Genomic DNA, 12,550 nt, shown 5'->3' on the forward strand with positions numbered 1-12,550 from the left:
GAAAAAATGAATTATGAATGAGTGATTAAATGATCATATACTAATAATTGCTCAGCTCGCTAAACTTATAATTCAAGGTATTTACTATATATCTTTCCACTCTAGTTTCAAGGAGAGTAATTCACACCATTTCTCATCTCTTTAGTTTTGGGGTAACTTAAAATAAAACTGGTTTTTAGTAATGAGAGGAAATAAATATCTACAAATGATTATTGTACTTTCTAATTAAAAAAAATATATCTAACAAACATAGTATTAAAATGTAAAAAAAAAAAGAAAAAACATCCTGGTGAGTGAGATTCTGCCTCGACAACTCCGAAAGATTGTTGAAGAAGAAAACTTTGTTGAAACACAAACACAAAGACAACACCTTGTGCATGTTCCTAAATATATTACGGACAACTACTCTACATACGTCTTCAACAACAACTGCATCAATCAATAACTAACAAACAAACCCATTCCTTCATCTCTTTCATCACAAAAATTAATGGCCAATGCCTCATGGGTTTTCACTCCCACACTCAACAAATCCATTATTATTCCATCCCCTGATCGAACACTCAAAAGGGTTTCTTGTCTTAATGCTGTTCGTGGTGCCGATAAGCTTTCGGTCTCTGAATCCAAGGCCTCTAGGTAGTTTCATTGGTTTGGGTTTTTTGTGAATTTTTAAACCCTAGTTGATTTTGGTGTTTTGCTTCAATTGGTTGGTTTTTGATCATTTTTTTGTTCTTGTTGGGTTTGTGGTGGCTTGGGCTTCGGGTTTGGGCCCGCTTATGTTTTCTTGTTTCTTAAGCTAGAAATTTTGGAATTCGACTTGAAAAATTCAAAATTCAGCGAATTCGAAGTTGCATGTCGAATTTGATTTAGTAGTTGAATTTTGAATGGAATTCGAATTTATGTTTTTAAGTTTGATTTAGTAAATATTGAATTTGAATCGAATCAACCAAATCTAATTCGAATCCAGGTTCAAAAATCAAAGTTCAAATGATTCTATTCGATGGATGTTTGGTAATCTAGTGCTGAATCAATAAGAGGTCTGATTGATTAAGAGGTTGCCTCTGAATCTGAAACTTAAAACTTAACCATTAAGAGGCTTTGTGAGCCATTAAGAGGTGTAATCAAACACACACCTTTGACCTATTCATATGTAGTCTCTTAATGGAATCATGCTGATATTCCAAGTTTGATTCGTTGAACATCCCTAGTCTCTATATATTTGTATATCGTTGTACTTGTATGAGTGTTTAGAGCATAAAGCAATAGTAAATTCTTGGTTGCAGCCCGTGGACGTAGGTTAGCTTAGACCAAACTGCGTAGATCCTTGTGTCTCGTGTTCGTTTATTTATCCGCCAGTATGATTGTGTATGTGTTTTGCTTAACCGAGATCCTAACACAGGTTAGTCGGAAAGGGGTGCAAGTTAGTTGGATGTGGTTCTGCTATACCTAAATTCGAGGTTTCTAATGATGATCTTTCCAAAATTGTCGATACGAATGATGAATGGATATCTGTTAGAACTGGAATAAAAAACCGAAGAGTTCTTACTGGTTGGTTTTCACTTGTAAAGATTGTGATTATTATTATTATTATAACAGTTCATGATTTGAACAGTTGGGGGTATGGTTTCTTGACTGACAGGGAAAGATAAGATGACAGGATTGGCTGTCGAGGCAGCTCGGAAAGCACTCGAAATGGCAGAGGTTGATCCGGATGATGTGGATTTAGTTCTTTTATGCACATCGACCCCGGAGGATCTATTTGGTAGTGCTCCACAGGTATTTCTGGCAATATTTGTGTAGAAATTTTCAATTGCATATAGTGCATTTGTTGAATAAACAGAAACAATTTAAAAGTTCTTTCTTATGTAGTAATCTTAACTTCTTTTAAGTTTGTTGAAAAGGTTATTGTTAGTATAATACTCTAATTAGTTGTGAAAAAATGGTTAATTTTTTTGCTTGGATTGAAACGGGTTGGGCCGATTATTTTATAAATTATTAGCTGTAACTATGATTACAAACATTAATACTTCGAAACTGTTATAATTTTCTTTAATAAAAATGTTAAATTATTTATTTTTTAATAAACTGGTTTGGGGGTTTAATGCATGAAAACTTCACTTGGGTGACTTTTACCTGTTGACCCATTTTCTCTTCAGTCGCTTCTTTTTATTCTACCCATTCCGCCCATTAGAAATGAGCATAACCTAAATAGACCCGTTTATCAATTGCTGTAAATCGGCACTTCTAGTATTCACTTTGGAAAAACGCTATAATTTCGAATATGACACTAAATAAAGTTACATAATTTGACCTTATAACCAAGAAAAAATTATGTCTTTTTAACACCTCAATTTATAAATAAACCAAATTGTTATCTTTAACCAAATGCATATAAAGTCTAATAAAACCTTTATTCTTTCTTTTAATCTCACATCAGATACAAGCTGCACTCGGGTGTAAAGGAAATCCATTGGCTTTTGATATCACAGCTGCCTGTAGCGGATTTGTTTTGGGTCTAGTATCAGCTTCTTGTTATATCCGAGGTAACTTTTCGTTATACTTTTTGCAATTTCTTGATTTCATTAATTTATAAAAAAATGAGTTTTTTATGCAGGTGGCGGGTTTAAAAACGTTCTTGTGATAGGAGCAGATGCACTGTCTCGTTATGTCGATTGGACCGATAGAGGGACATGTATTTTATTTGGGGATGCTGCTGGTGCAGTATTAGTTCAGGTGCTTAACACCTTCTTGTTTCTTGTTTAAGTTAAAAATTTGCAGCTTTTGTATGTTATTGAGTTGTTACAATTTTTTACAGGCTTGTGAAAGTGAAGAAGACGGTGTATTTGGTTTTGATTTGCATAGTGATGGTGAAGGCTATAGGTACTAACTTTATTTTGGATGTTTTAAAATTAAAATTACCTATTTGCCCATGGACAACATTTAAAAAATTGACGATGTCGATTTGGGTTCATAGATTCTCTTGTAGGGTGTTTTGTTTTTGGAATTAATTATATGATTATTGTGATTATAAGTCATAGTATTGAATGTTTGAATAAATAGTTTGTGTATTTTGGGATCATATAATTACTTTCGGATTTTTATTTCAGGCATTTACACACGGGCATCAAAGAAGACGAAGCACTGGGTACTAACGGCTCGGTTGTTGGATTCCCTCCAAAAGGTTCATCTTATTCGTTTATCCAAATGAACGGTAAAGAAGTTTTCAGGTTCGCTTGTCGCGCGGTCCCACAATCCATTGAGATTGCATTAGAAAAAGCTGGGATGACTCGTTCTAGCATTGATTGGTTATTGCTGCATCAGGTACTACGAGAATATTAACGATAATGTTTGGATGTGCTTCTACTCTTCAAAGTTTTAATAACAGTAATAATAATAATAATTTAAATGCAGGCGAATCAGCGGATTCTTGATGCGGTTGCGACACGCTTAGAAATCCCAGCAGAGCAAGTGATATCAAATTTGGCAAATTATGGTAACACAAGCGCAGCTTCTATTCCATTGGCGCTAGACGAAGCAGTGCGCAGTGGGAAAGTCAAACCAGGTCAAACCATTGCAACATCGGGATTTGGGGCGGGTCTTACTTGGGGTTCTGCTATTATTAGATGGAACTGAAACTGAAATAATCTGTGTTGTCAATCATGTTTTTGGTCGAGTTTGGAAAACATTTTGTTTTGTAGCATGTTGTTAAAGCTTTACAATTTTATGTTATTTTACGCGTTTTGAAAGTGATTATATGATATTTTATAAAACCTGTATTCGAGATTGTTGATAAAACATGGTTCATCAGCAGAGTAGTTGAAGCTTATTAAAATTTGACGAATTTTATTGATGATATTGTTTGAATAAGAAAATAGTATAAATTGAATGTAAAGTGGTGTGAACAATAATAAGTTTATTGAAATTTTGTTTCAATTAAACTAACGGTTGTGGTGGAGCGATGTTCATTGATTACAGACTTTAAAGACCATCTATATATAAGTCTTGTAACATGTTACAGACTTTAAGAATAACGTCTTAAATCTTAAATATATTTAATGAATTTCAAGTGAATTCATTTCCACCTACTTTTTTTGCTTATTATAACTTTAGTTAATATACTTTTTTGTTTTCTTTATATTTTTCAGTATACCTTTACGTTTTTCTATATGTTCTATTAAAAAACAAATATACTCATGTTTATTTTTATATAAATTTTATAAAAGAGGAGGGACATCAATTATAAAGTTATGTTGATTGGTGGACTTGTTATGAATTTTTTTTTTTTTTCTTTTTATTTAGCAAATTAGATTGAAATACAAAAATCGCAACATCATATCCCTTTAATTTAAAAGAACCTCATCTATTAAATAAGAAATAAGTAGTTCTATCAGCGTGTTGCGACGTAGTGAGTTCAATGCATTACATGTTCGAGCGCTACCACATGTTGCTGTAGGTATGCGGCATCAGTTCAATTCACAACACTAAAAGTTTCATTAAAGTTGACGGGACAAAAGTAAATATGTAATACTAAAGTTGGGTTTTGCAAATAAAGTTGAGTGACTGAAATTTGGGACAAAAGTTAAGTGAACTAAAACCTGTAAATTAAGGGACTAAAAAGCATATTTACAAAAGAAAATTCGTACAAAAGATATGCCTTTAGATATAATATAATACTAACCAAAGTCAAATCAATTACTTGGTGCAATGAGCAAAAAGCTTGATACATACACTAGAAGTCTAGAATAGATTCAAAATTTACGGATTTTTTTTTTCTTTTTTTGCTTTTTCACAGATTTGATTGTGATTCTTTTTGTCATAAACTCATTTAGTCTGACATTTGGCCAAATGTGAAATGACCATTTACTCATTGAGGAAAAACTAAGAGAAAAACATTATGTTGCAAACGATTCTCAATCACAAGCAAAGTCTACACTCGAATAAACTTTCAATTACCATAAATATCAGTTTAAACCCTAACTCTTTAACGAAAACAGATACTCGCCAGCCCCTTTTCAATGCCTTCGACCTTTTGCTTCACTTTTTGAAACCATGACTTCTGAAATCTTCTTCACCTCGTACAATATTACAGCCGAGAACAGGAAGCTGCACAAAAACGAAATCAGTTATTGACACTCATTGGCAGATGCGGGATTAAAACCCATATGTTGATTATATTTTATCTTTGACGGGTCAACTGAGTAAAAAAAAACATTTTTTCATAAGGAAAACGGGTCAAATGGGTTAAACAAGCCAAAAGTCAACCAATGCGTATTTTTAATTCATAAAACCTCCTACATTAATTTCTATTAAAAAAAATAGTTAAGATGACACATATTATAATTTTGGGTAAAAAATGTTCCGTTTGAACAAAATATAAGCCCATTTTGGTCCAAACCCGTTTCATTCGTTAATCAACCTTCCAGGCTTGTCATTCTGCCAATCATTTTTAGCCTAATATTCTTTTGAAGACAGAAAATGAGCTGTTTAGCCTGCTATGAATTTTGGAAATATAAAGAAATCTTGAATATGATAACAAGAACTATAATATCAAATCAATCATCTACTTCTTTTGAAAAAGGCAACTCAAAAGATTGTAAACATTTGTTAACACTTTGGTTGACTTTTAGGCGTTTGATTTTAAGCGAAGTCCCGTTTTTTAGATAAATAACCAGTTTCACATAGGAACCAAAGTTTTCATATGTATACAATGAATTAAAGTATTAAACTGTGAAAACATTTATTATGAGAAGCTAAGGTAGTAATATACCAAGTTGTTATACAAACTCGATGCACAGTGGCGGCAGCGACAAGAGCAACAACCTCTGCTAGAATAACTGTAGATGAAAAAAATATAAAATAATTAAGAACTATTAACGCTTTATCAAGTACTGAATTAAGATGAATTTGTTCAACAGACTTTAAACAGAAAACCGATTGTTCATCTGCAACAGCTTTGGTAATTCCTGTTGTCGTGTTTAAGGCTCAAATTGAGTACATAACAAACATGTTGGGATGGACTGACACAAAACATATTTTTACAAAATATCATTATTTAAAAATAAAAAGGCAGTGAATCAAATTTAAATACAAAAACAGTGCCACTTCACTAATGATCTAATCTTTTTAATAGAATAATTTGGAAGTTTTATACACATTAAAAAAACTCTATTTTAATTTTAGCCGTTCGGCTCGTTAGAGATAATATATAACACGCCAACATCACCACCTCTAAAGAACCCAGAAGGCTAATATTAACTCACCAGCACCCCATCCAGTCTTAACTCCATTAGTCTCCTGGTAATTTCCAATGAACTGCAATATTGGAAGAGCCAAATAGGCAGTTAAACATATGCAGCTATCATATGTTACGTTTATACAACAAAATTTGTAAGTAAATTTTAATAAAAATAGGGCAAAATGTATATAAATCACCAATTTAGGACAAAGAAAGATAACAATCTAATCACAATTTTCAATATTAAAGAGCAAACAACTAATAATTACCAAAAAAACTTTAACACAAGTATCTTCACACAAATCACTGCAAGTTACAAAGAACTCACCGTCAATAAGAAAAGAAACACGAGAGAACTGGTGAATCCTCCAAGTATGGTGAATAGTTCTGATGATGCTAACTTCCCTCTATACATTTCTTGAAGCGAGAGAGTAACAACAAATAGAAGAAGAGAATACACCATGGAATTCCCAGACTCCGCCATTGGCTTCAAGAATCAAAACACAAAAACAATATCATTACTCAAAGTCATAATTTAGTAATAACTACACCAAGGATCAATTTCAAGGACTGTGAAAGGGGGCATGTTCTTGTTCGTTCATATAAAATTTAACCGAACACGAACATAAACAATTAAACGAATGGATTATGTTCGTTCGTTAAGCAAATGTACATGCTCCAGTTAATTTATGTTCGTTCATTAACAATCTAAACGAACAGTTCATGAACACAAACGAACACCAACAAACATAAAGGAACGTAAATGAAAAAACACAAACGAACACCAACTGAAGTTTAATATATAAGGTATCCAATATTATCAAAAGTTAACAAACACATCTAAAATTCAATGAACGTGCGGTTCGGTTCGTTTACAGGTCCAGCAAATATCAATTACAAGAAGTCAAAGTCACCAATTTTGGGCAAAATTTATGTTATCACTAGATCAAGAAGAGTGTTAGCAAATTGGAGCTGTAATTGGCCTAATTTCGAGATTAAGTAGACAAAAATAAAGATACTCTATGCCAGCTTATAGAAAATAAAAGATCAAATGAAGAATGCGTATCTAAGAGAGAGGAAATGATGCAGGCAAACCTATGAAGATGGTGGATCTGATGAACCACAATGAATGGATGTCTGGTAAGGAGTGTTGAAAATGAAGTTGGAGTTTCTAGATGGTTTATTAGCTACTAATTAAGCACAGCCCGGCCCAAAACATAAACATAAGTTAGCTGTTAGCCTAACTTATTGTCATGACAAATGATAGTGAAATGAAATGAGTTATTGTAAGAAAGTGAAAGGAAAAAACAGTGTGTTTTTGTTAGTTATTGAAACAGAATCAACGATTACACAAGGAATCTCATTCTCTTCTAAGTAACCCTTTTTTTCATTCAATTCTTCTTTCACCGTATTCTCTCGACAACACCATCTGACATCCACCGCCTCCGCTTGACCACCATTACCACTGCCTCACCACCACCACCGTAGCCGCCGCCTTTATTGCCATTTTTTTTTATTTTGGGATTTTTTTAATTTTGAGATAGCAATATTTATACCATTTCTATTTTATTCATACACTTTTTTTTCTCAAAGTAATACTTTATTTAATTCACAAAAGTCAACCAAAGAAGACAAACGAATGATAATGATCTATTTCATTATGTTGTCCATTCCATTCATTCTTCTATTCCATTTCTTCCCCTTTCATTTTATTACCCCCAACCAAACAGATTGCAATCATGTGCTCAACACCAATATGCACTAGGAGACACCAGTTCCATTTTCCCCTGACGTCTGCAAACCCTATAGCTACACCCCTACCGCTTACCATGGTTTGAAATCTAGTGAAAAGACCATTATACCCCTACACTTTACATTCGTGTAGTTTTTAAATATATAAAGTCCGAACCCTCGTTCCCCCCTCCAAACTTGAACAATTATGCATTTTTTGATATTTACTTTGACATACCTTGTGCTAACAGTTGACTTTGTGTTTGACTAACATAATACCATAATTTAACTTATTAACTAATGTCACACCCCGCCAACATAAAAGTATTATGATACCAATAGTTTTAAAAGCGTTTACAAAACATAACTAGTTTTTAAACAACAGTAAGTAAACATAAAAAGGGTATTTCTCAAATGTAAGCCAAACATCGCCCGGGTTATACTAGTAAAATCCCGCCAAAATGGTATATTAAATATGCATTGAGGTCAAGTCTTCATGATTCCTTACATCTTGATCTAATTACCTGAAAAACATACTCAAAAACGTCAACACTAGGTTGGTGAGGTCACAGGTTTTATGACTCGACATAGAAAAAGTTTGTTCGTAAAACCTGAAGTACGTATGACAACGGAACCAAGTAACTTTGAATGATAAATAAAACAAAAGTAGCCGTTAACGATAATTCAAAACAAGTATTTTTTATCTTCCGTAGACAAGCTAAATCTACGAATTAATATGAAACCCATGAGCCTATATCCAAAACCTTAGTTACTGCCCTAGAATCCCTCAGGGATATAAGTTTGAAGTATATGCAATTATTAGATCCTTCAGATCGACATGAGAGGGGTTGTCAAACCTAATAGTACTATTCATATAACCTATGGCTACGAGCATAGTTAATGGTTATAGTATGCATGTCTCGGGACTTTAGGAACAATTTGAGTATACTATATCCATTAACTACGTTCAATAGTATAAAACATAAAGATCTTTATGTTTTTTCAAGCTATCGTATAAAGATCTTTACCTTGTTTTCTAGCTATCGTATAAAACAATTTGAGTATGTTTTCCCCATAGTTTGTAAAAACAGTGAAAAAACAATAAAAAGAGTAATAAGGGGTCGTGCACTCACCTCGTAAGCTTATATTCGGTTGGCTAGGAAATTCTTTTAAAGTTGTTTTCCTGTAGGCGTTCCCGCCCTAAACGCATAAGGTCCATTAATCCTAATCATTAACTAGCAAGTCGGTTTATGATAATCGTTTTCACCCAACTAATATTTTCAATTTATTTTTGGCATGACCCATTGATTATAAATTTTTGTGCACTTTAAAGAATACCCTGCTTTTAATTAGTCTCAGGATCACTTATTTTTCGTTTGCCTTATATACAACCGACTCTAAATCATTTTTTTTTTACGTTACGACCTCTATTTTAACAAATTATAGCCTAGTTATATTTCCGTTCATGAGTTTCTAAACCGACTATATATTTTACTACAATCGACTGTAAAAATAATTATTAATAATTATTATATTTACGTTCCGCATATTTCTATAAAAATTATCAGCATTATTAAGGGTTGAATTTTCCGTTCAAAACATATTTAAACTTGTATTTTTCATTAATTTGTTATCTTGTCCTTTTATAGATAAACTAGTTACTTGACCCGCGCGCGTTGCGGCGCATTAAGACGTGAAACATGTACGTTAAGATTGACCTGTAACGACCCTGATATGCACCTAATATTACTATATGTAAAATTTAAGAATGAAGTTAAATTCTTCGAAAAATCTGCTTCATGACTCTTAAGTAACTAAGGTTTACATAAAGTGGATAAATAAGTTACCTTACCCACACCTGAACTCACCAACCCGTCAGTCTTGATCCGTAGCCCGTCGTGTAATCTGTAAACCGACTGATCGAACCAATATTTACATGTAGCATGACTCACCCAATTCTAACCGATATTAAAGGAAAAAAACCATTGACCCAACTCGTTTCAAGATGTGCAAAAGATGCTCTTTTGACTGTTATATGTTTGACACGTTAGCCAACCCACCTAACCGAGACTAAACCGTTGATGACGCTGTACAGGTTTATGCCTGAAAAGTTGATTAGATGTTGAAGACTTGAAGTTATTGTTGTTACACCATAATAATGTCATAGCGTTTACACCATAATTAAGTTTGTGAACGTATACTGCTTAAAAATATTTGCAGCGGTGACTTAACGTGTATATTTGTATATTATGCAAAAGATGGCTTCACACGTAGCTGCAGTCTTGTTTACACATATATATTAGATAGAATATAGTTTATGTAAGGTGCAAGTTGGAGGTTATGTGTGTGTTGTGTGGATACATGGTGAATTGCATGTCCACAAAAATGCAAAATCACCATCTTCGTAACAACAGTCACACGAATGTGAGCTCATAAGGAGTATCTGAAGAAGTAAAACACATATACGATAAAATGAACCGTTTGAAGACGACACCGGTAAAAAAAGACACCCACTAAGGTAGAACATCGTGATGTATATACGTTGCCGGAGATGGAATCCCGTTGACGGAAACCAATCTACCACCACCACCGGAACAACAGCCCAGACACCATCTCCATCGCCGTTGCCAAAGGAGGCTGCAAATATCGTTCAAGGAGGTGATGACCAGGTTTTTTAACATAGTGGGTGGAGAGAGGGTCAATCACAACCAAGTAATCTGTAGTACAATCTTTACTTCATAATGTACAAGTGCAACTACATTACAAAGTTGCCTTTTGTATATATATATATAATAATTGATGTTTATTACTTTTCGTTTTAAACGATAAAACTTATATAGCTTTATTTAGAAATATATTTAAGATTTATAGAAGTGTGTAAACATTTTTCTAGTATAACAATTTGTAAAAACATGTTTTCATTATAGTTCGTGTTTTAACTTATTAAAATACCCAATCTTTATGTTAGCTTTAAAATTCTTAGATAATCCATTTCCATTTGCTTGAAGCACCAAAGTATATACCTGGCTTTTACACCATGCATTTCATGAACTTGTTAAATTACTTAACCAAGTTTTTAGTCAACATCTACTTGCCTATTTTCACATGTGAATTCCTTAGTCTACTCCCATTCACAACCAACCCCAACCAAACTATTTATTAAAAAATTTAAGTCGACCGACCAAGAAATAACCTTCCGATGGGAGTAGTCTTCAACATGTGCGTTGGTCTAGTTATATGACCATGTTTGTGTGTAAATCATGACATTTCACCAATATTTTACTCAGGATGTCCCCATCGTCATGTTCCCTTATTGAACAAACTTATTATTGTCTGTTATATCTTTTAGTATATTAGCATAATTTATTTGAAACTATTATTTGGGTGAACACGCTTATAGCATAAACAAAGTTCGTATGTAGTAACAGGGTTTTAAATAGGACGCTCACTTAACGATAATGGATGTGTTTAGAAGATGACTAAGAAGAGCTTGAGTTTGGATCCACTTTGCGTCTCATGTGCTCGGTTCGATGATCTAACGTTCCAAATTATTGCTTTAGCTTGGTAACCAGTAACTGGTACGGTGCATTCGGTTTACGGTAAAGAGACCTAAGGGCATTCCGGGTCATTTCGGGTCTAATAACATGCCGTAGGGATGTATCGGGTCCGTTTCGGAGCCATAATCAAGTGGTGTTTCGGTGGTGGTGTTGGAATTATGTACCGGCTCGGTTAAGTCAACGTGGCCGACTAGTTATGACCAGTGAGAGTTACACCTTGGGTAACAACGTGAAACCCGCTTAAGTTAGTTAACCGGAATTGACATATTAACGAGATAATATAATATGGAATGGGCTTTGGAGATAGAGATGGGCTTGGTAGCTCATATTAGCTTAATTAGTCATTATAACTAGTTAACCTAATAACATAATTAAGGATTAAGAGAATAACCCTAGCCACCACAACTCCACAAGTTATCTCCATCATCTCTTTCCCCATTACCGTCGCCGGCCACCCTCTGCTCGCCTGAGATTCACTGCCGATGCTGCACCACTGACGGCCGTTGTCGCTACTCGGCTGGTGTACAACCGCCGCTCCACCGTCGTAGACTCGTAGCCACTAACCACCCCCGCTACCACTACCACAGTGCACCGACACCGTCGGGTCTAGTTTGTTTAGTCACCTAGCGTTGTTCGTTAGCCCTTGGTGTCTCAACTAGTTATTTATTAACCAAGGTAAACTTAAATTAATTGTCGATTTACAATAATATTTATTTTGGTTTGACTCGTACCAAAGCGGATATTATTTCTTCCACCCTGATGCAAATTTGATTTCTATCAAAAGGAAGTGCCACTTCCTCGAGAAATAAATTCTCGATCGAGGAACTGGAAATAATATTGTTGATATTGAAGAAATTCAAGAACCACAAACAACCGCTGAGGAAGTTGGAGCGTCTGATCAACAAGATGTTGTTGCTAATACATCAGACATTAACACGAGCGTTGGCAGAAGTAGTAGGACTCGCGTACTAAATTCTAAATAACTATGGCATCTAGATGGTCCCAAAGTCCTATTAGTAGCCGAGTC

At 34.1% G+C, this 12,550-nt stretch overlaps 2 protein-coding genes across 2 annotated transcripts; one reads left to right on the forward strand and one right to left on the reverse strand.

Moving 5' to 3' along the window:
• The first annotated feature begins 294 nt into the window (after positions 1 to 294).
• On the forward strand, positions 295 to 3,663 carry LOC143615893 (beta-ketoacyl-[acyl-carrier-protein] synthase III A, chloroplastic-like). The gene is made up of 8 exons (XM_077088892.1): positions 295 to 636; positions 1,400 to 1,548; positions 1,640 to 1,776; positions 2,438 to 2,543; positions 2,615 to 2,733; positions 2,816 to 2,880; positions 3,108 to 3,321; positions 3,412 to 3,663. The coding sequence occupies exons 1-8, from the start codon at positions 491 to 493 to the stop codon at positions 3,631 to 3,633; spliced, it is 1,158 nt and encodes a 385-aa protein (XP_076945007.1). The 5' UTR covers positions 295 to 490; the 3' UTR covers positions 3,634 to 3,663.
• Positions 3,664 to 4,873: 1,210 nt separating this feature from the next.
• Positions 4,874 to 7,422, reverse strand: LOC143615898 (uncharacterized). The gene is made up of 5 exons (XM_077088895.1): positions 7,331 to 7,422; positions 6,564 to 6,722; positions 6,261 to 6,312; positions 5,768 to 5,834; positions 4,874 to 5,103 (listed from the first exon to the last, which is right to left on the reverse strand). Exons 2-5 carry the CDS (start codon positions 6,717 to 6,719, stop codon positions 5,013 to 5,015), a joined length of 366 nt encoding a protein of 121 aa, XP_076945010.1. The 5' UTR covers positions 6,720 to 6,722; positions 7,331 to 7,422; the 3' UTR covers positions 4,874 to 5,012.
• Between the last annotated feature and the right edge of the window lie 5,128 nt (positions 7,423 to 12,550).

This window comes from Bidens hawaiensis, unplaced genomic scaffold, assembly GCF_021521415.1.
Source record: "Bidens hawaiensis isolate Kalapana, Puna unplaced genomic scaffold, B.hawaiensis_p1.1 tig00044788_1, whole genome shotgun sequence".
In the NCBI taxonomy this organism is placed as follows: domain Eukaryota; kingdom Viridiplantae; phylum Streptophyta; class Magnoliopsida; order Asterales; family Asteraceae; genus Bidens; species Bidens hawaiensis.